The sequence below is a fragment of the Dromaius novaehollandiae genome, chromosome 16 (assembly GCF_036370855.1).
Source record: "Dromaius novaehollandiae isolate bDroNov1 chromosome 16, bDroNov1.hap1, whole genome shotgun sequence".
Classification (NCBI taxonomy): Eukaryota; Metazoa; Chordata; class Aves; order Casuariiformes; family Dromaiidae; genus Dromaius; species Dromaius novaehollandiae.
This window is the reverse complement of record NC_088113.1, coordinates 6899838-6920494: the sequence shown is the minus strand read 5'-3', so window position 1 is coordinate 6920494 and position 20657 is coordinate 6899838. Positions and strand designations below refer to the sequence as shown.

Sequence of the window (20657 nt, the reverse complement as noted above, 5' to 3'; positions counted from 1 at the left end):
GCATGGCTGGCGCAGCCCTTCCTGATGCTCTCCCCTCCCTCCTCCTGCAGACGCGAGTTGTCAAGGAGGATGAGCTGCAGCAGATGAACCCCCCCAAGTTCGACATGATCGAAGACATGGCCATGCTGACGCACCTCAACGAGGCCTCCGTGCTGTACAACCTGAGGCGCCGCTACGCCCACTGGATGATCTATGTAAGCCGCCCATGCCGGGGCACATAACACAGGGGTGGTGGAGAAATGATTGAGGTGCCCCCAGTGGGACCTGCCTACACCCACATGCGGGTTCGCAGAAGGTCTGTGCTGACCCCCAAGGCATCCCCGACCACGGCCGGCTCCCCAGGCATTGCCTGTGGCGAGGGCCTCTCCATGAGGAATGGGAGAAACCTACCTGGTGGCAGGGGGGATGTCCCAGGCATCACAGGGGCGGTGCGCATGGCTCCAGGTGTCCCTCAGCCATCTCCTTCCTGCCTTCAGACCTATTCGGGCCTGTTCTGCGTCACCATCAACCCATACAAGTGGCTTCCCGTCTACACCGCTCCCGTGGTGGCGGCCTACAAGGGCAAGCGGAGGTCTGAGGCTCCCCCCCACATCTACTCCATCGCGGACAACGCCTACAACGACATGCTGCGCAGTAAGCTCCCCACTGCCCTCCCACCTGCCCCACAAACCCACCCGCGAGGGGTTAGGACCTGACACTAGAGGCAGATTGGGCCTGGACCCAGCCCAGAAAGCCTTCAGGATGCTGATTTGGGTCTGAGCTTGGGCAACATTTCATCAGCTCCAGAAAATGTAACCCAGGAGATGAGGCAGGGCATTCCCCATCCAGAAAAGGCACAGGGCCAGTGTCTGCATGGCCCAGCTGTGCTGTGTCACTGTGCCAAGGCCAGGGACAGGATTCAGCCCCCTGAGCCAACAGAGCACACTCCAAAGGGAAGGAACGGCTGGTGCATTCCCTGCTGCAGAAGCTTGGCAGGTGAGGACAGAGAGATGGTTTGCAAGGCTCCCACCACAAGGCTAAAACCTCTAAGCAGACTAGAGAGAAACCTCTCGTGAAGGTGCCTGTAGCCATCCTCCCCAGGCCCCTCTCCCAGGGAGTTCATGGGCCCAGAGCTGTGCTAGGTGTGAATGGGGGAGGTAGTAGATCACCAGCCCAGGCAGAGAGGGGCCACATGAGAGAGGACCCCACTCAGGGCAGGCTGTGAGCAATACTTCCTTCCTTCCTTGTTTGGGATGGTGGGCGTCAGCTGAACGTTTGCTCCTTCTCTTCCAGACCGCGAGAACCAGTCCATGCTCATCACGTAAGTGGCTCTTGCCCTCTCTGCGCCTCCGGTGCCCGTTTGTTAGCCTAAATTCCTGGGTACAAGCAGCCTTTGAGATCCCCGATAGTCCCTTATGCTCCCCTCCTTGCTGGGCCAGATTTGCCTGGTGATGAGTAACTGTCCCCTGAGGAGTGCCACCCAGCCGTGGCCCCCACCGCATTCCCTCGGCAGCTGTCCAACCCACCCAGCCCGTCCTGCTAAGCTTCCCGTCGGCTGCGCCAAGCGACAAAGCCCTGCGAGGGCCTGGGGCCCGGCTCCTCGGCACCCCCCCGACAGCTGCGGGAGCCTGCCATGGGGCACCCCATCCACCAGCAGTGGCCCTGCATCCCCCAGGCAAGGCGGCATCCGCAGGAGGAGCCCGACCTGCCAGCTTCCCCGGGGGAATCACAGCTGAGCACTGGGGCAGGCGTCTCCGCAGCCAGGCCACAGCTCCTCAGAGGACCGGGCAGGCTCCTCACCACCCTGTGCTTGTGGGCAGAGGAAGGAGAGATGGAGGCCGAGGCCAGGGGAAGATAGCGCCTGTGGTCGGAGGGGTGATGGGAGAGGAGGAGAGAGGCCAGGGTAATGTGGGAGGAGGTAGGCCAGGTTAATTTCAAGTGACATATAGATAAGGGCTATATAAAGGACTCTAAAGGACCCTACACTGCTGCCAGGAGCCATGGACATTTTTAGCCTCAGCCATAGCCTAATTAGGTAACGCAGGGGCTGCGGAGAGATGCTTGGCTCTTGTCCTGCAGCAGCTCCATTCCCCCAACTCCCCCCCGCTCTTTGTGATCTGGGATTACAATAGGAGAGCGGCTAACTATAGGGATGAGCTCACTGTGGCCTTCAGACCGCCCGCACGAGGAGCTGCACGCACTGGGCAGCCCCACCGGCCCCGCTTGGCCTGCCAGCTGGACCCCGGTGGCCACCGCACTGCCAGGGCCCTCCGTGGAAACGGCATGGGCCTGTGCAGGATTCGCCCCAGCGCCTGGGGCCGCACTGTCTCCAAGAACCCTCAACAAACTGGAGTGTGCTGAAACTATCTGAGCACCAGCAGGAAAGGGCTGGTTTCTTGCTGATCCAGGACAGCTGAAGCCCTGGGGTGAGGGCTGCATGCCCAGAGAGAGGCAAAGCTTGGCACAGCCTTGGCGTGTGCTGGCACCTCCCGCGGTTCTTGGCCATATCTGCCCTTCTGCGGCAGACAGCTGACTCCCTGCGGTCCCTTAGCGGAGTAAGGCAAAGCCCAGTTTTGCAGCAGTTTTGCTCTGGAGGACGTGGCTTTGCTGTAACAGGGTTTTTCTTCTCTGTTCAGGGGGCCATGTCGGCATGGCAGGGCCTCCTGCACAAACTACTGCTTGGGCTGGAGGATGTTGATAGTGCCAGCCTTCCCCCGTCCCTCCGCTATTTGCTTCTCCTACCTGGCACTATGAGTGGGGTGGCTGGGCAGCCCTGGCAGGTTTTCAGAGTCTCTGTTTTAAGTTTTGCCTGTTCTTTGCCTCATGTCTTTGTTCTGTGTATTTCTGTTACTCTAAGCGGAGAATCTGGTGCTGGTAAGACTGTAAACACCAAGCGGGTCATTCAGTACTTTGCCATTGTCGCAGCCTTGGGCGACACACCGGGCAAGAAAGGAGTAAGCCCCTCTTTTGAAACAAATTCTTGCTGTTTTCTTCCTTTCTTTTTTTCCCCCCCTTCTTCTTTTTACTTTTTTTCCTTCTCACAACTTTTTGCATTTGGAAGCGTGTTTTGGTCTGACCCACCCAGGGCTTGGCTTTTCCCTGACTTTTGAACAAGCAAGGCTTGAAACTATTTTGCTCAGGGGGAAATGGATATTTTTAAGTGGCTGTTCAATCTAAGCAGCCTGTAAGAGGTACTTTAGATGCCCCTCTTTATCTTCTCTTTCCCCTTCAACACCTCCCAGATGATCTTCTTAAGGAATATTAAAGGAATGGAGGAAACCAGCCATTTCCCACCTTGTCTCTTTTAAGCCTTGCTTTTTGTCCATTTCTCTTTCTTTTTTTTCTTTTGCTCATTTTGATCCTTTTCCACCTTGTGCTTTTCTTGCTCTTGTTTTGATTCTTGCATTTCTTTGGTGCTGGTTATTTTTGAGCTGCCCTTGCAATTGCTTATTTCTTCTTGATACATTGAGGCTCCAGCCTGCTTTTTCCTTGTAGAAGCAAACTGGCTGCTTTAGGTATCAGACAAGCATTTCCTCAGCATTATTTTCCTTTCCTCTTCTTTGGGTTTGGATTTAACTGTTCTTGCTTTTGATGCATTTCTTCTTTTTCTTGAGCTAATCTATTTAACAACTTTTTGGCATATCTTAAAAAGTTTAATCCTTCCATTTTTTTTCTTGGACGGTTTTTGGCACTAAAAGTTCATGTCCTGCTTTTCTGATCATGCTTCTTGTGGTTCTTGCCTGGCTTTTCTGGATTTCTAAAGACAATTTTCTTTCTTTTCTTTAGGCATCTGTTGCCACTAAAACTGGGGTAAGTGTTACAGACTCCCGATCTTTAATGTTGAGGCAGAGTTCAGCTGCACCACCAAGCTACAGCAGGGCAATGGGAAGTGCCTAGGTGGGGCAGCTGTCTTGGGTTTGGGAGTGAGGGTGGCCCCAGCACCTGGGCAGTGTTGCAGTTCTTCACTTGGCTTTGTATTTCCCACCTTTCCATAGTTTGAGGCTTTGGGATTTCATCTCTTAGTGACTTCCCACCTTTCTTACTCCAGCCTCTCCTTTAAGGAATCATTACCCTTCAACCGCTTTACTTTCTAATTAACGCAGTGTTTGCCTTTGGGGTGCTTGGCTTGAATTGTGCTGCTGTTGGTGTGGGTTTCTCCAAAGGGAAGGTGAAGCCTCCACTCTCCGAGTCTTTGGGAGTCCCACTCGACCTTGAGGCTCAGCAGAAGGTGGTGACGCTTGGTGGCAAGGGCAGAGGCCTGTTTGCCATGGGCAGTGCTGCACTCTGGCTGCAGAGATCAGGGTGCTAGTGATGCCTGGAGGTCGCCAGGAGCTGCACAAGCCTGAACTGGCTCAGGCCACAGCATTGCAGACAGCCAGTGCCTTTCTCAGCGGTGAGGGAAGCAGAGGCAGACTCAGGCCAGGATACTCAAATTTAGCCTCTGGTTGAGGGTATCTCCATCTAGGGGATCCTAGATTCCTTCCTCCTGTGTGCTCCGTTAGATTCAAAGGCAGGGGCAACAACTGAATATCTCTGGAAATCCAGGAAAGGTTGAGTCCCTGACTCAGCTAAGGGCTTAGGCATTTCAGCAGCTCAGTGGTATGTCCTTGGCCCTCAGTCCCTCCATCTGAGCACTGGGGATGGCTGTTAGCTAATGCATGCACCCAGGTGCATTCACTACCCTGTTGGATGGGAAATGATCATTAATACATGAGTCTCAGACCACTCGGGCAAACTGTTACCAAGAGTGAGACAGCTGATTCTGGGGGCCCTAGGGCAGCCCCTGTAGGACCTAACAGAAAAGGCAATTTTTGATCAGGCTAAATTTAAGGATAACAGCTTAAAGGATACCTAGGCAGCAAAATACAGTCTGTTAGAAGAGCTGTTTTTCACAACTGCTCTCTGGCTCTTTTGCCCTTCACATGCCTGGAGCTGTGGAGTCTGGGAACAGTTGTGGCCCCACCTCTGAAATGATAGTGCAGCTCCCCAGCACGCTGCCCGGCAGGGCCCAGGTCTGATGTTCCCCACCCAGCAGGACAGCACTATGGACTATAATGTAGTCAGGGCTTGAGCACTCAAAAACCCTGTCGTGAAAAATCCTGGGCCCCATATCTTGCAGGTGCCTGTGCCACCAACCTCTCCTCCTGTTGTCAAATCCCGCTGTCTTTCATGTGGCTTGGCATGAGTGTCTTGTGTCTCTCCTACAATTCTCCTGCTTTGCCTGTGTTACTTGGGGCCTGTCTCTTCATCTTTCAACTATGCTAGTGAAACACGAAGGGAAAAACAGGTTTGGAGGAGGGGGTAATTTGGGGTTTTGCTCAAAAGATCTCCAGTGAGTTCAGCAGATCATGCCAGCTGGGATCTGTGACGTGTTCCTGGCACACTACAGCCTTGCTGTGTGTTTTGTTGCTGTAGAGAGTCATAGATCAAGGCTGTTTCCTGGGTCTCTTCATTCATAATGTACTGTGGTTCAAACAGTCAAAGACTTGAGTTTGGTGGAAGAGAAAATGCCTGGCAGAGTCAAAGAGCCTGGAATGTTTCAGACTGCTACAGTGACAACGTGCCCCCAGTTTCCAAATTGTAGCAGCCTAAGAAAGTGACTCAGGACTTCTTTGTGCAGAGTGTAGCCTGGATCTCGGGAGGGGCAGGAGGGGCCAGTTTAAGCAAGGAGAAGCCCACAGAGAGGATTGCTGCAGAACCCAGCTCTGTTGATCCCAGAACCCATCTGCATCCCCTACATGAGACAAGGAGATGCCTCAGCACCAGGAGTCTCTGAGAAGAGCAGGATGATGTGTCAAGGAGCACCGCTTTGTTTCCCTGCTGCATTGGTGACAGATCCCCTCTGGCTGGGTGGGAGCTGATACATCCTTTGGCTTTGTTTTCCAGGGCACCCTTGAAGATCAAATCATTGAGGCAAACCCAGCTATGGAAGCTTTTGGCAATGCCAAAACCATAAGAAATGACAACTCCTCGCGTTTTGTAAGTGTCTTAGCAAGAGAGGCAGCTAATGTGCAGCACTTATGTAAACTGAAGACATCATTTGGGGTATTCATGTATTTGTGTGGTGTGGTCCCAAGGCACGTAGCAGGAAGCTAGCATTTATACCTAGTGGGGTTGAACCATTGGGCTAGGCTTCCCCTGGTTAAATCAGTTCAGTAAATGGTGCACTGTTCAGAATGATTCACCCCAATGTCCTAGTCTATGGCTGGAGAGAAGTGGTCCTTTGCAGGACCAATGGGTGAGGGGGGTCAGTAAGCACAGCCTGGGGCACTGGTGCTGGGAGGGACAGCTGGGAACAACATCCCTTTTGTCAGGCCCAACCCTGAGTCTGCTCTGGGATGCTGGGCTCATCAACCACAGGTGCCTTTGATGCCTGTGTTGTGTCTTGGAGGAAAAGGAGAGGTTCTGGGGCCCAAATTCTGTTTTCTAGGAACTATTTAGCATTTTACCTGTCTAGACAAGCCCAGTGCTCACCTCCCTATGAATATTTCAGGGTAAGTTCATCCGGATCCATTTTGGCCCCTCAGGGAAGCTGGCCTCTGCAGACATCGACATCTGTGAGTAAACGTGCCAGCTGCAGGAGGAAAGAATTGATTCTTGCTATTTGTGCTGATGCTGGGTTGACTCCAGGGAAGAATGAGCCCTCTTCTAAGCCTTTTGCCCTATTTGCTTCTAGATCTTTTGGAAAAATCAAGAGTGATTTTCCAGCAACCCAAAGAGCGAAGCTACCATATCTACTACCAGATCCTCTCTGGGAAGAAACCAGAGCTGCAGGGTAAGGCAACCAAAGATGCAGCACAGCCTCTACGGTGTGGCTGCTTGAAAAATGCCAGGAAGACCTGTTGTTAGCTTGGTGGTCCTGCTTTCCAGGGCCACTGAGCAACCCTGGCTCACCACAGAGGCACTGCCCTCAAGGGCTTTGCTGGCTGCATGGGGTTGTAGGTTTGTAGGATAATTCAGCTTGAAAGGGACTTCAGGAGGTCAGCCTTCTTTATCCTTACAGTCAGACTGAGAAGCCAAACTCAAGCCTTTTCTGTAAATGTCGGGGAGCAGAGAAGTGGTCACTCAGGGTCTGTCTGCCGGCTGGGAGTGCAATTTGCTAAGCTGCCTTTCACAGAGACTCCTTGTCATGTGGCTAGTACAGCACTGAACTTGGCATGTGCAGGCTGGGTAGGTACCCATTTTGTGATAGCGGACGTGTTTTTCAGCATGTCCTGAGCTCTGAGCTCCTTCTGCCACCCTAACAAGATGACCTGTTTCAAGTGAGCTTGAAACCAGCTGCACAGCTCACTTGCAACGGTAACCCCAGCCTCAGCATATCCTGAATGTGTTCCCCAGAACAGTCCCAGCTGACCCTGGCTTTGCCCTCGGGCCACCTCTTGTGCTCTGAGCAGGCTTGCTCTCCGGGTGCCAGGTCACACACAGTGCAAAGGAAACCTTTCCACACTGCGGAAGGATGGCTGACACAGTCCCCCAGGGTGGTCAGCCTCTTGGCTGTAGGCTCTTGAACCTGCTGCTGGCTCCAGAACACTACCTTATTAGGCAGGTCTGGAGAGTGGTGCAGAGCAGTAATCTTATCTGGTGGTCACAAGGGCATGGATGGCAACTTCTAAATCAGTCTGCAGCCAAGCCATGTCCCAAGATAGCAAGCTGGAGGCACAGTCACAGAAGAAATGGACCTGTGCGAGGGCCTGCCTGAGCTTGCAAAGGTTTCCCTACCAGTGAGTGCCTCCTAGTTGAGGTCAGCATGGTGGGTGATATCCAGCCAGGGGTTGTGACTGCTCTCACTCCCTCCATGTCTTCCCCATCACAGATATGCTGCTGCTCTCCCTCAACCCCTTCGACTACCACTTCTGCTCTCAGGGTGTAACAACTGTGGACAACCTGGATGACGGCGAGGAACTCATGGCAACAGATGTATGTGCACTTCCTTCACACCACACATCCAGAGGTGGGAGTTTGGGGGAGGGCTTGGCCTCAGAACCATGTTCTGGGCAGACAGGAGGACATGTCCTCACTTTTCAGTGTCCCTCTCCAAATTAGTTGTGAGCTTCCTATGGTTTACTGCAGTCACTGTGCACATACTGTGAGCCTGCAAGAAAGAGCAGAGTGTCTCAGATCCCATCAATACCCCCTTTCAAACAGAGAAGAGAGAACAAGCCCTCACATTAGGAGGGGTTTGTAGCACATGCACACTTCCTGCAGCTCCCATGAAAAGATGAGAAATATGGTCCCTCAACCTCATCTTAGAAAGCCTCCTGCTTGTTGCTGCTAGCCTTGTCATTTTGCTTTCAAATTGACCTTTGGGGAGCTGGACTCACATTTAAAATCCCATAGAGGAGGATTCCTCAGCTAAGTGCACACAGGGTAGAACACCTTGCCCCGTTTAGCCCACAGAGCCCCAGGATATAGTCCCCTATGGGGTCAGTGGGAGCACCTGCCCTCCCTTCTCATCTCAGAGAGGTGACTTTGTTCTGTCTGTGCCGCTTTGTCTCTCCTCAGCATGCCATGGACATCTTGGGCTTCAGCAATGATGAGAAATACGGCTCCTATAAAATAGTGGGCGCTATCATGCACTTCGGCAACATGAAGTTCAAGCAGAAGCAGCGGGAAGAGCAGGCAGAGGCTGACGGCACTGAAAGTGAGTTGGTCTCCATGCTGCCAGGTTCACCCAAGCTGGACTGGGCTCTTTGATTTCCTATCTCTTAGGGCAGACTGTGATAACATCCCTGGCCTGGTCTGTGAAGGTCAGTGGCCACAATCCCAAGCAGCCACACTGTCTTAGCATCTGCTTTGGTGCACAAAGGGGCTTGTGCAGGAACAGGTTTTTTGGGGACAGCATCTTCTGCAGGCACTGGGTGGTCTCATCAGCCTCACACCTGCCTCAGCAATGTCACAGGCTGTCACAGAGCTGTGAATATGTGTTGGGCAAACACGGAGAAAACTGGCTCTGTGCTTCACCTTGTTCAGTGTTCTCCTGCCCTTCCTCACCTCTTCTCTTGCTCTTTGTTAGACCTCTTCCATGGCATGTTGTCTGCAGGATAGGAGCCAGGCCTTGATTAGGGCTGCAAAGCCCTACTCAAGTCCCAGCCTCCTGAAGAGCAGTTAGAGTAGGACACAATCACTGTCTAAGAAGTTTCCTTGTTTGTTACTTAGGAGAATCCGGTGCAAAACATAGGTCTAATGGAATAGTCAGGCTGCAGAGAAAACCATTGAAAATCCATAAAAGTCAGAACTCGGATACTTTCTATTGCTTTTGCACTATGCCTGGCTCCCAAGCATCATGGAGCCAGCTTCAAGGGCAGAGTGGCTTTCCAGCATGACCCTTCCCATGGTCAGTGCACTGTGGCAGGGTGGGAAAGGGAGAGCCCTGTCCCTGTCACTTAACTGGAAGGCTTAAGAAATGACTGTGCATTGCCTAAGACAGGGATCCAGCAGGAATGACTGCCTGGAACAGATCTTGTCATGCTAAAATTCACAAAAGAAGAGTTCTCCTTCCCTGAGGAGTGCCAACACTGGATTCAGTTGCTACCTGATATTTAAAGAGAATTTTGATCTAACAGAAGGAGTTCCTCTGCAGAGGTGATTTTCTAGCTGTGGTCTACTATCAGGAGTCTGTGAAAGACAAGCAAGAAAATCACATCTCTTAGGATCAGTTCAAATTCACTATATGTGAATTCACTGTATGAAGTCCACAATTCCACTGGAAAACATGTAGAGCCCCCCAGATCAAGATGACTGAAAACTATTTAAGCTGCAACAGATCTGCTAAGGCCATCTTCTCCAAACTGTAACTTCTCATGCAGGAAGCCCAGACTTTAAAAGCCGCATACAGTATCTGAGGTAGGAGATCACACTTCAGACACTGGGGGGTGACTCTGGAGCAGGTGAAGCAACAGTAGAATTAGTGTTGATCAGCAGAGGAGCTGGTAATCTTTTTTTCAGGACTTCCTTGCTGGCTTCCTCATTCTTTGGTACTTTTTTGCAGGTGCTGACAAAGCTGCCTACCTCATGGGAATCAGCTCAGCTGATCTCATCAAAGGGTTGCTCCATCCTCGCGTGAAAGTGGGCAATGAATACGTGACCAAAGGTCAGAATGTGGAACAGGTGGGTGCACTGAGACAAGGACTCCATGCTAAAATGGGTATGTGACTCTTCTGTGGACAGGCTCTTTGTATAACGTTCCCTAGACAGGCTGCCTGGTGCTTCAATTCACTCTCTTTAGGTTTAGGAGTTTTCCCCAGAGCACCATGAGAACATGTATATATGATTACTTGCCTTAAGAGCTGGGAAAGTTGGTAGCAGGGCTGGCAGATGATTTTGGACCTTAACCAAGGCTGGAGTTTCAATTCAGTATCTTTGAAATTTTGGTTGGATTGAAAGCCAGAAAAGGCTCACTTCCTATGGATCTGCTTCAGAGACAGCCACACGCTCATGAAGAGCTCAACTCTGAACAGTGGAAATCTCATCCAAATAACTGATCTTGTGAGAGGCTCAAACATAGCAAAAGTGTTTTGTGTCAGATTTCAGCCATGTCAGTTAGGAACCCAAACTTGGTCTGGATAGTGCAAGCCAGTCCTGAAATAAAATTCAAGAGGAACTTAAGGGCTGGAGTCTTTTCCAAAGTCATTGTAATGTAGGCTTCTACCATGCACAAGGCTTCTGAAAATATCACTTTAGACTGAATCTGAATCCTAACACCTTGGAGACTGTCTAGGTGCTGGTTGCCAGGCCAGGGTCACAAGAACATGCTTGCAAGCATGTGAAAACTAATCTCAGCATAAGTACTGTAACTGCGAATGCCTGCATTTGTCTAGCCTGTCCTTTGTGTCCTGGTAGGAGCTCTTTCACACAGCCTGTAACTCCTAAAAAATAGGGAGAAGCAGGAGTCCTATCGTGACCTGCTGTCCAATTTGCTTTGGCAGGTTGTCTACGCTGTGGGAGCCCTGGCTAAAGCGACCTATGACCGCATGTTCAAGTGGCTGGTGGCTCGGATCAACAAGACCCTAGACACCAAGCTGGCCAGACAGTTCTTCATCGGAGTACTGGACATTGCAGGCTTCGAGATTTTTGAAGTGAGTTCTGCAGGCCCCCAACAATGGATTGAGGGGAAGGTAGTAACTAGACATTTGGGTCCCCCAGTGCCTGACAGCTCTATGTCCTCCAAGAAAGTACTGGCCTTGGTAAGAAAAAGAGCTCATGCCTGAATTCATTTATCTGTGATAAACACCTGCAGCTCACAAGGACCATTCTAACACTGCTGTGGGCCAGTCTTCAGTGAGCTCCTGGCTACGTACTCTGGAGATCACCCAGGCAAAGTGGAATAGGTGACTCCATTCACCTCTGGAGCTCCACCTGCTGAAGCAGGTTTGTTTTGTTCTTGCAGTTTAACAGCTTTGAGCAGCTGTGCATCAATTTCACCAATGAGAAGCTGCAGCAGTTCTTCAACCACCACATGTTTGTCCTGGAGCAAGAAGAGTACAAGAAAGAAGGCATCGAATGGGTCTTCATTGACTTTGGCCTGGACCTGCAGGCTTGCATCGACCTGATTGAGAAGGTAAAGCATGAGACAGGGCACAGGAATGGTACATCTGCTAAATGGTTTGTTTGCAAAGACTGGAATAGTGATGGCTGCTCTGGTACCGGGAATGAAATGAGTCCCTCCTCAGTCAGTGGCAAGTACCCCCAGTCTACACTCTCTACATTTGCAGCACAGAGTCTCCAGGCCATGGGGTCCTTCCGACACAAATTTTGGCTGTGTGAAACATGGAGATTCCTGTTCCTACCCACCAGTGAGCAATGAAACCTGGTGGGACCTTTTCCTCCAGAGAATAGTGATCTCTACCCCTTTTTTTCTTACCCTCTTGCTGCCCCTCAGTGCCTTTTACTGGGGTGCTTGCAAATTCAGAGTAGCTTGTATGAAATTTTCCACCATTGGAGTGGAGGAAACTCACCTTTTTTGGAAAAGAGTATACCTGTCAGGATATTGGAGAGGACCTGCCCTCCCAACAATCTGAAAGACGTGCAGAGCCCCCATGTCTTGCCTGCCTGGCCAATTCTGACTGGCTGGAGGAATGCAGTGGTCCATGCAGCCTGGGGTGCACCAGAGGAGCAGTGATAGCTTGCCCCATGGCAGATGTCTCATGCCGTTGCCCTCACCTCAGAGAGAGTCCCCCATTCTGGGATGGCACCTGGCAATACTGAGCTCAGACCTTATACCACCTTCTCCCTGCAGCCACTGGGCATCCTGTCCATCCTCGAAGAGGAGTGCATGTTCCCAAAAGCCTCCGACATGTCGTTCAAAGCCAAGCTCTATGACAACCATATTGGAAAGTCACCTAACTTCCAGAAGCCTCGACCAGATAAAAAGCGGAAATATGAGACCCACTTTGAGCTGGTGCACTATGCTGGTGTGGTATGTCCCTTGTCAGCTCTTCTGCAGTATTCGCAACCCCCTTTGCTGGGCTGTCCTTATTTTTGCCTCTCTTCTTTGGTGACAGGTGCCATACAACATCATTGGGTGGCTGGACAAGAACAAGGACCCCCTGAATGAGACAGTGGTGGCAGTCTTCCAGAAATCCCAGAACAAGCTCCTGGCCTCCCTGTATGAGAACTATGTGGGCTCCAGTTCAGGTGAGGAACAATCTCATGCCTCTTTGTGCACTGTCCCTCCTTCCCTTTACAGCAAAGCCTCCTCATCCACATACCTGCCTGTTGGCACAACATTCCTGTGCCTAGCAGCCCTGACAAAGGGAACACCCGCACTGGCTCTTAAAAACCTTGGTGGCCTGGGGACTCTGAACTTGCAGCTCTGCATTGACCTAGAGGTCCTGGGTGGGTGGTCAGGATCAGGCTGTGCCCACATGGTGCTGTAGAGCTGTCCGGGTGGCCCTGCCAGAGGTGACACGGGATGTGTGAAGGAGAGCTCTCTTACTGAGAGCTAAGGGGCAACAACCAGAGTGAGGTGCTGTGGGAGGATTTTTTTGGCAGTCTGCCATCTCATGCTATTGCAGCATTTGCTGTCTCTGTTTTACAGAGACTGGGGCTCTGGGGATTTCACTGATATTTTCAGTGCAGGGGAGTTTGGAGGTGCTTCTGAGTCCTCCAAACCAAGCTGACACAGTGCAGTACTTACGTAATTAATTGATATTTCAACCCAACAGAGGAAGCTCACAAGCCAGGGACCAAGGAGAAACGTAAGAAGGCAGCTTCCTTCCAAACAGTGTCCCAGCTGCACAAGGTAAGAGCCAGCTCCTCATTCAAGGCCATGAGGGAAGCATGTTTAGAGTCTCCCACTATCAGTCCCACTTCCCTGCCCAGACTCTGGAGTGTCTTGCTCGTGGGCTCTTGGGCTGTTCAGGAACACAGGTGCTCCAGAGAGTTGTCCTGGCTAGGAGAAAGGTCTTGACATCCTCTTGCCCTTGAGCAAGGACAAGCTCTGTCCCCATACTGCTAGGGAAGGACATGAAGTTCCAGGCTGGGAGAGCAATGGCTCTCTTTGAGCTGGGGCTTGTTCTGCTTCTGCCCGCGTGATGCTTGTGCTGCCCGGCAGCTCCTTCGCCTTTGAGAGAGCGGCAGTTAAGACTTGTAGTGATGTTTAGATAATGTATTACATGAACATCACTTTAAGTCTGTGCTACTTCTCTCCTCATTCTTGTCGGCGGAAAGGACAGCCCTTGGGCAGAAGAAAATGGAGGAGCATCTTACAGGTCTCTGAGCAGGCAGCTCTCGGCTCACCTGTCTGGGGAAGTGACCTGAGCCATTTGATAGCTCCCTGATCCCATGCTCACCCCAGGAGTTATTTGTCTGCTCCAGAGCTTAAGCAAACGAAAAACAGCACAGAGGGATCTGTGAGCCCAAAGCTGTGTCCTGCTGTGACAGCCTTATGATTAAAGGGTGATGTAAAAAGGCAGCACTTGTGTCAGGGCTGCCAACAGCTCTGGTAGCCAAGGGGAGTTTCATGAGAGGAAGGTCCATGACCCAGCCCCCTTCAGGGATGCCTGTGGCTTTCTTCCTCATGGACAAGCCACAGGCCTCTGCTGCAAGAAGTTGTCCCATGATGGTATGGAGCTGTGGCCAGGTGTCCCCTTCCCAGAGTGAGGTCCTGGACAGGTTGAGCTTGTATGAGGAGAGGAAAGCAGCCTGGAAGGACCAGGGGTGCAGATGCCTTTTGCTTGAGCAAAGGCAGGGCCATGACTTGGCTTGAGCCCTGCCTTGGAGAGAAAGCAAGCCTAGAAACAAGTGTAATACAACCCCATGCTCTGAGAGCTGCTACACCTGCAGGACCCCATCTCCCTTCCCTCATGCAGCAGCCTTGCAGGCGTGCGCTGTCTCTGGATTTGTGGCCCTTCATAGTGCTCTGCAGGGCCCTGATCCCAGAGACTCACTTTCACAGTCCTGCCAGGATACACAGGCCTCCAAGCAGATGTTCACAGAGCGACCCTGCTGTGAGCCAGGCCCAGGGCAGAGCTTGGTGGCAAGAGGGAGATGGCCCAGGCTGGCTTCTCAGGGCCCTCTGTCACAGCTGAAGGACATGGGCAACACTGCGGGGACACAGGGAAAACCTGATGTGATGGGGACTGCAGGCAGTGTGGATGACAGCACTGGCTTTGCAGGGACCTTAGGTCTGGACTGATGAGCACCATACAGCAGAGCTGTATACCAGGAATGCGGCCAGTTTTGTGGATGCTGTGCCTGGTTCTCCCTTCCTCTGTCACAAAACTTTACCTACAGATACTTGGGAGGCATCTGGCTCCTCTCCAGCACTGCAAAACCGGCATGTGCTGTTTGGCATGTCTGACAGCCCAGTCTGCTCTGCCAGTGCTTCCACCCTGACAGAGCACAGTGGTCCTGCTACAGGACTGGGGCTGTCCAATTGATAGGATAGCACAGAAAGCAGCCAAGCTGGAGGAAATTCCGCTTTCTCCCATGAATAGTAGTAAGGGGCTCCCAGTGTCCCCTTTCTCCCTGCTTTGGGTGAAGGAGCTGGGGAGAAGTGTTGTAGGGTAGCAGGGATGTCACCTCATGCCTCATACCCCATGTCTGCCCTACAGGAGAATCTCAACAAGCTGATGACCAACCTGCGCTCCACTCAGCCCCACTTTGTCCGCTGCATCATCCCCAATGAGACAAAGACCCCAGGTATGCATGGACTGAGATAGTTGCCTGTCAGCTCCCTCGGGTGACATCCATGTGTGGGAGCTGGCAGGGACTCCTGCCCAGCTGCTGCACTGACCTTCTCCTCAAACATTTACTCTCAGCAACCCTTCTGCTGCTGTGGAAACTACTGTGGCCCCTGCTAGTCCCCCCTACTGGGGGAAATGAGTTTTTCTGGGCTCTCAGCTGGGCTGTGTGCTACTGCCTTGCACTTGTGTCTAACACTAGGCACAGATGAGTCTTTCAGGCTGACTTCTACCCTTCAGAGCCCAGGCTGAGGTGGTGCTGCTCAGCATAGGCCCACAGGATGGGTTAACACCCCTGCTCAAAAACACAGGTTGTTTGCAGAGTTCAAGCCCATGCTGCAGCTGATTTCCTCTGCCCCTGTGGGCTGGATGTCAGCTCCATCCCTGCTCTCACCTCTAGGAGCCATGGACGCTTTCCTGGTGCTGCACCAGCTGCGGTGTAATGGTGTCCTTGAAGGCATACGCATCTGCCGTAAGGGATTCCCCAACAGGATCCTCTACGCAGACTTCAAGCAGCGGTAACTCCCTCTTCTCCCAGCCCCAGCAGCCAGCACATATTCTGGGGGGAAGCAGACTGCCTGGACTCTGCCCCATTCCCTAACTTATTCAGGGATGGTCTGAATCACCACAAAATGCCCAGTGCAAGCATTGTTCAGGATAGCTCTGCTGTTGGCTCTGTGGTGCGAGTCATGGAGAGTGTGGTGCCAGTCACAGATAGCTTGGTGCCTCAGTGGAGGGCTGATGATGTTTAGGATGGCTGAATGCAGGATTGATGCAGGTGGATGGTGGCAAGGCCCAGGTCCTCGGATCCTGGTTCTGATTTCCCTCTGCCCTTGGGATCTTTACTGTTTTCAGGCTGACCCACCTTGGACTGGGCCTGGCCGGGAAAGGTGAGGCCATTGGCCCTCTCCTGCACAGTCCTCCTCATGTACAGGGACCAAGGTCTGGCAGGTTCCCTGGGGCCTGCTCTGGAGTAGACCCCACACTGCACCTTGCAGCTCCTGGCCCATGCATGGCAACAGCCTGTGCTGCAGGGACATCCTTCCAGGGGTGACAGGCATGACCTGCATACAGGAATGATGGAGGAACCATCACCTCTGTGCTGGGGTTCTCTTGCATGCTCTTGTCTCTCTGCTTTGTCCCTGCAGCTACCGTATCCTGAATCCAACAGCCATCCCAGATGACAAGTTTGTGGACAGCAGAAAGGCCACAGAGAAGCTGCTGAGCTCCCTGGATCTTGACCACTCACAGTACAAGTTTGGTCATACCAAGGTGAGACCAAACAGCTTGATACATCTCCTTGAGATGGAGATGTTGCCACTCCTGTGTCTATCTACAGCCCCAGTGTGCTCTCCCTGCCCAGCCTGCTTTCTGCCTGGCTACAGCACTGCTGAAGGCCTATGCTCTGTGGCCCCTGAAGGGATTGAGGAGGGTAGGAGACACAGGCTGGGAGGGAGGTCACCGCACCCTGACCTCATACTACCCAACGTGGCAAGGTGAAGCCAGTCTGTGCTAGGGGCTGTGAGGGGATGTGCGCAGGGTAGAGAGGCCTGGTGTCCAGCTGTTCCCATGCCTTGTGTGGGTGAGTCTCCAACCAGTGCAGAGCCTGGGTGTGTGCTGGACCTGCAGTGCATAGCCCTCATTGCTCTGTCTATCGCAGCAGCCCAGGTCCCTGCTTTACGCCACTTGTAGCCCAGGACAGTCTGACATGTCATACCACTCCCAAGCTCTGCCCTCGACTCTGCTCTTATTCCCTTGCCTGCAGGTGTTTTTCAAGGCTGGTTTGCTGGGTCTGTTGGAAGAGATGCGAGATGAGCGTCTGGCCAAGATCCTGACCATGCTGCAGGCCAGAATCCGTGGGCATCTTATGCGCATTGAGTATCAAAAGATCATCAGCAGGAGGTAGAGTTGTGGGGGGGAGATAGAACCTTGCGAGTGCCTCTCCTCACTCCCTCTGCCCATTGCAGTGGATTCGGCCCTGGGGGTTTGGCTGTGGCTGGCAGTGGATTGGCCTGGCCCTGTCCTGCAGGGATGGAGGCAGACCTGCAAGGAGTCTGGCATGGGTCTGGCAGGAAGAGTCAGTGTACTTGGGTGCGGAGAGCTTTAGAGTTTCACTGGAAGGATTTGATGGGATGCAGCGTGAGAAGGCCCAACAGCCAGGCCACACTGCCCATCCTACTGGGGCTATCACAATGTGTAAATAACATACCGTTCACCCAACACACTGTCATTTGTCCTTCTGCTGGAGTTGCAGAGTCATCTTCAGGCCTGCAAAAGCCAAGTCTCTGCTGCGGTGAGGATGGGAGGTGGGGAATCTACGGCCATGATAATGCTGTGCTTCTTTCCCTTCAGGGAAGCCCTCTATACCATCCAGTGGAATATCCGGGCTTTCAATGCTGTCAAGAACTGGTCCTGGATGAAGCTGTTCTTTAAGATCAAACCTTTACTCAAGTCTGCTCAGACTGAGAAGGAAATGGCCAACCTGAAGGAGGAATTCCAGAAGGTGAAAGAGGCTCTGGAGAAGTCAGAGGCTAAGAGGAAGGAGCTGGAAGAGAAGCAGGTCTCCATGATCCAGGAGAAGAATGACCTCGCTCTCCAGCTGCAGGCGGTGAGTGCTTCACCCACTCCTTGTCAGTTGTAAAGGTACTGCAGCTGGCTGAGGGTCCATGGGTAGAGCAAGGAGCAGAGAGTGCTAGAGCCCTCCTTCAGCCTCCTGCAGTTCTGGGAGCTCCTTGCTGCTCTAATCTGTTTGAATTGTAATGTTAGACCTCAGTGAAAACCTCTAGCTATGTTACAGATGTGCTTGCTCAGGTCTGCCAAGGGAATTCATGCTCCTCTGGCTCTAGAAGGGGTGATCTTCTCAGATTAGCAACATTCCCATCCCTCCTACACCAATCTGTAGCATTTGTGTGCCAGGGAGTGTCAGTCCACTGTTTCCTGCTTCTGGAAAGATTTGGTTGCAATTAACGCTTTGGCCCTGGTTAGTGTTAGTTGCTCTTCCATGGTCCTTAGAATGGGCAGCGACTGAAGCTGTCTTTTAATGCACCTGAGCACCTTGGGCTTGCTCTGCCCCCTCCATTAGGAGAGCTTGCGCCCAGGGTCGGGACAGTGTGGCTGAGCACCTCCTGGCATGCTTTTTGGGGTGGTGGGTGAGCACTCTCTCTCTTGTGCCTGTCCCAGGAGCAAGACAACCTGGCAGATGCGGAGGAGCGCTGTGACCTGCTGATCAAGTCCAAGATCCAGCTGGAGGCCAAGGTGAAGGAGCTGACAGAGCGTCTAGAGGATGAGGAGGAGATGAACTCAGACCTCACAGCCAAGAAACGCAAGCTGGAGGATGAGTGTGCAGAGCTGAAGAAGGACATTGATGACCTAGAGATCACACTGGCCAAGGTGGAGAAGGAGAAGCATGCCACGGAGAACAAGGTAACTCCCCCTTCCTGCAGAGCCCAGCCATGCTCTGCCCTGGACACTGGCGTTGCTCGGTGGCTTCAGTGCTTGTGGCAGCTCTTGGTGGTACACAGAAGAGAAATATGGGGGGCAAAGCTGCTGGTGTCCAGGAGCTGGGGCTGGGCAGAGTGCAAGTGTGGAGGTGTGGGAGAGGACCAAACCCTCCAGTGTCCCGCAGCGCTGCATGCGGGTCTATTGGCAAATGGTTCTGTGCAATGTCAAATGGTCCTGGGGCAATGGCAACCAGCTGGTGGGGTAAACCTGGTCAAGGGGAGAGGGGTTGGCTGCTGCTGTGCTGGCAAGTTGCTGTTGATCATCGACTCCTGCCCTTCATAGCCCAGGCCATTGTGTTAGCTTTGTGTCCCTCCCCTGTCTCAGAGAATATGCACTCAACTTCTGACCTCACTGATCTAGGTTAAAAACCTGATTGAAGAGATGGCCGCTCTGGATGAGATCATTGCGAAGCTGACAAAAGAGAAGAAAGCGCTGCAAGAGGCCCATCAGCAGGCCCTGGATGACCTGCAGGCCGAGGAAGACAAAGTTAACACACTGACCAAAGCCAAAGTCAAACTGGAGCAGCAAGTGGATGATGTGAGTCATGGGCCAGTAACAGTGAAGTGGGATAGGTGTGGGTCACACGTGTCCTCGAGTGCCCAAATGCTGGCTCTGAGTGGGATCTGGCAGGGGGATCATTATCAGATCCCAGTTAAATACAGCCAAATGATGAATAACCATTGCCAAACTGCCCCTGAACCAAGAGGTCATCCAGAGGACCCCATAGGGAGCAGTCTGGGGCTGGGGGAATGGGACTGGAGACCAAATGGGGAACATCTTTGGCTCTACAGGCAGGGTAAAGTTTCCACAGCGATGGGCATGGGGAAGGTCAGGAGCTACAGGGGGTCCTTTCCCTCCCTAACCTGTCTCTCTTTATTCTCCAGTTGGAAAGCTCTCTTGAACAAGAAAAGAAAATCCGCATGGACTTGGAGAGAGCAAAGCGGAAACTTGAAGGTGACTTGAAGTTAACACAAGAGTCTGTAATGGATCTGGAGAATGACAAACAGCAGCTGGAGGAGAAACTCAAAAAGTGAGTGTGTGACATGTACCTGGGCAGTGTCCTTACTCTGCCCAGCCAGAGCCCACCTCTAAACCAGGTGGACACATGGCCTCAGTAGAGGCTGTTGGGATGTGGCTGTGAGCACTGCTGGTGTGATCAGTCCAGGCAAAATAAGGGCTTAGTTTTGTTGGGCATTATGCAAAGACACTGCAGGAGTCCCTCTCCTGAGGAGCTTGTCAGCTGTATGGACTAACAGATCAAGGTGCTATAGAACTTTTTCTGCATGTGCGGTTGGAGAGAAGAGACTTGCCTGGCAGGATCCTAATGCAGAGCTGGGACCTCAAGTCACAAGTGCAGTCTTCATCACTCATACCTCATTCTAGCTGGGGGGTTGGAGAACAACACCCAGAGACCTCATAGGGAAAACCTCAGTCAGGTTGTCTGCAAGTCTGGCCACTCCAGGCCTGCCCCAGAGCAGTGCATGCACTGCTCCGCACCCCAGCTGGCCTTTTTCTGCGTGCGTTTATTTACCTTCTGCACCTGGGTGATGCAATGAAGGGAACAGTCTTCCTCTGGCTTCAGGGGCTAGAGGAACTTGGTAGGACAGTGGTTGTCTGACCAGAGGCTCTGCCTTCTTTTTATGCAGGAAAGACTTTGAAATAAGTCAGCTGAACTCACGGATTGAAGATGAGCAAGTCCTTGAGGCCCAGCTGCAGAAGAAGATCAAGGAGCTCCAGGTATGGTGAGAAGGATTGTTCTCAAAGGCCAGTAGTCCTGAATTTCCATCAAACATAATGTGCTGGGGAAATTGAGATGCTCTGGCCCCTGTCTGAGCACAAGTGTACCTTCTTGGCAGCAGAAAACTGAGAAAAACTGATATTCTTAGTTCAAGCAAAACCCTCTGTCTAGATGGGGTGGACTGAAAAATTCAGGAATGAACCAATGAGGTGCACACTAACACTAGCACGAAGAACATCTTCTAAGATGCAGTCCTT

The 20657-nt window shown here is 52.3% G+C and overlaps 1 protein-coding gene across 1 annotated transcript in view; it reads left to right on the top strand.

Moving 5' to 3' along the window:
- Window positions 1–20657, top strand: part of MYH7B (myosin heavy chain 7B) — a 35499-nt gene that overhangs the window by 7145 nt on the left and 7697 nt on the right. Inside the window, exons 5-29 of the mRNA XM_026101140.2 lie at window positions 51–194; window positions 477–633; window positions 1273–1300; window positions 2837–2933; window positions 3766–3789; window positions 5866–5958; window positions 6473–6536; window positions 6656–6754; window positions 7793–7896; window positions 8482–8620; window positions 9968–10086; window positions 10905–11054; window positions 11366–11536; window positions 12215–12394; window positions 12480–12612; window positions 13143–13219; window positions 15033–15120; window positions 15562–15679; window positions 16310–16433; window positions 16927–17063; window positions 17514–17769; window positions 18342–18584; window positions 19023–19199; window positions 19547–19692; window positions 20309–20399. Of these exons, the coding sequence (XP_025956925.1) occupies window positions 51–194; window positions 477–633; window positions 1273–1300; window positions 2837–2933; window positions 3766–3789; window positions 5866–5958; window positions 6473–6536; window positions 6656–6754; window positions 7793–7896; window positions 8482–8620; window positions 9968–10086; window positions 10905–11054; window positions 11366–11536; window positions 12215–12394; window positions 12480–12612; window positions 13143–13219; window positions 15033–15120; window positions 15562–15679; window positions 16310–16433; window positions 16927–17063; window positions 17514–17769; window positions 18342–18584; window positions 19023–19199; window positions 19547–19692; window positions 20309–20399 (3159 nt within the window). The remainder of the gene's footprint in view (window positions 1–50; window positions 195–476; window positions 634–1272; window positions 1301–2836; window positions 2934–3765; window positions 3790–5865; window positions 5959–6472; window positions 6537–6655; window positions 6755–7792; window positions 7897–8481; window positions 8621–9967; window positions 10087–10904; window positions 11055–11365; window positions 11537–12214; window positions 12395–12479; window positions 12613–13142; window positions 13220–15032; window positions 15121–15561; window positions 15680–16309; window positions 16434–16926; window positions 17064–17513; window positions 17770–18341; window positions 18585–19022; window positions 19200–19546; window positions 19693–20308; window positions 20400–20657) is intronic.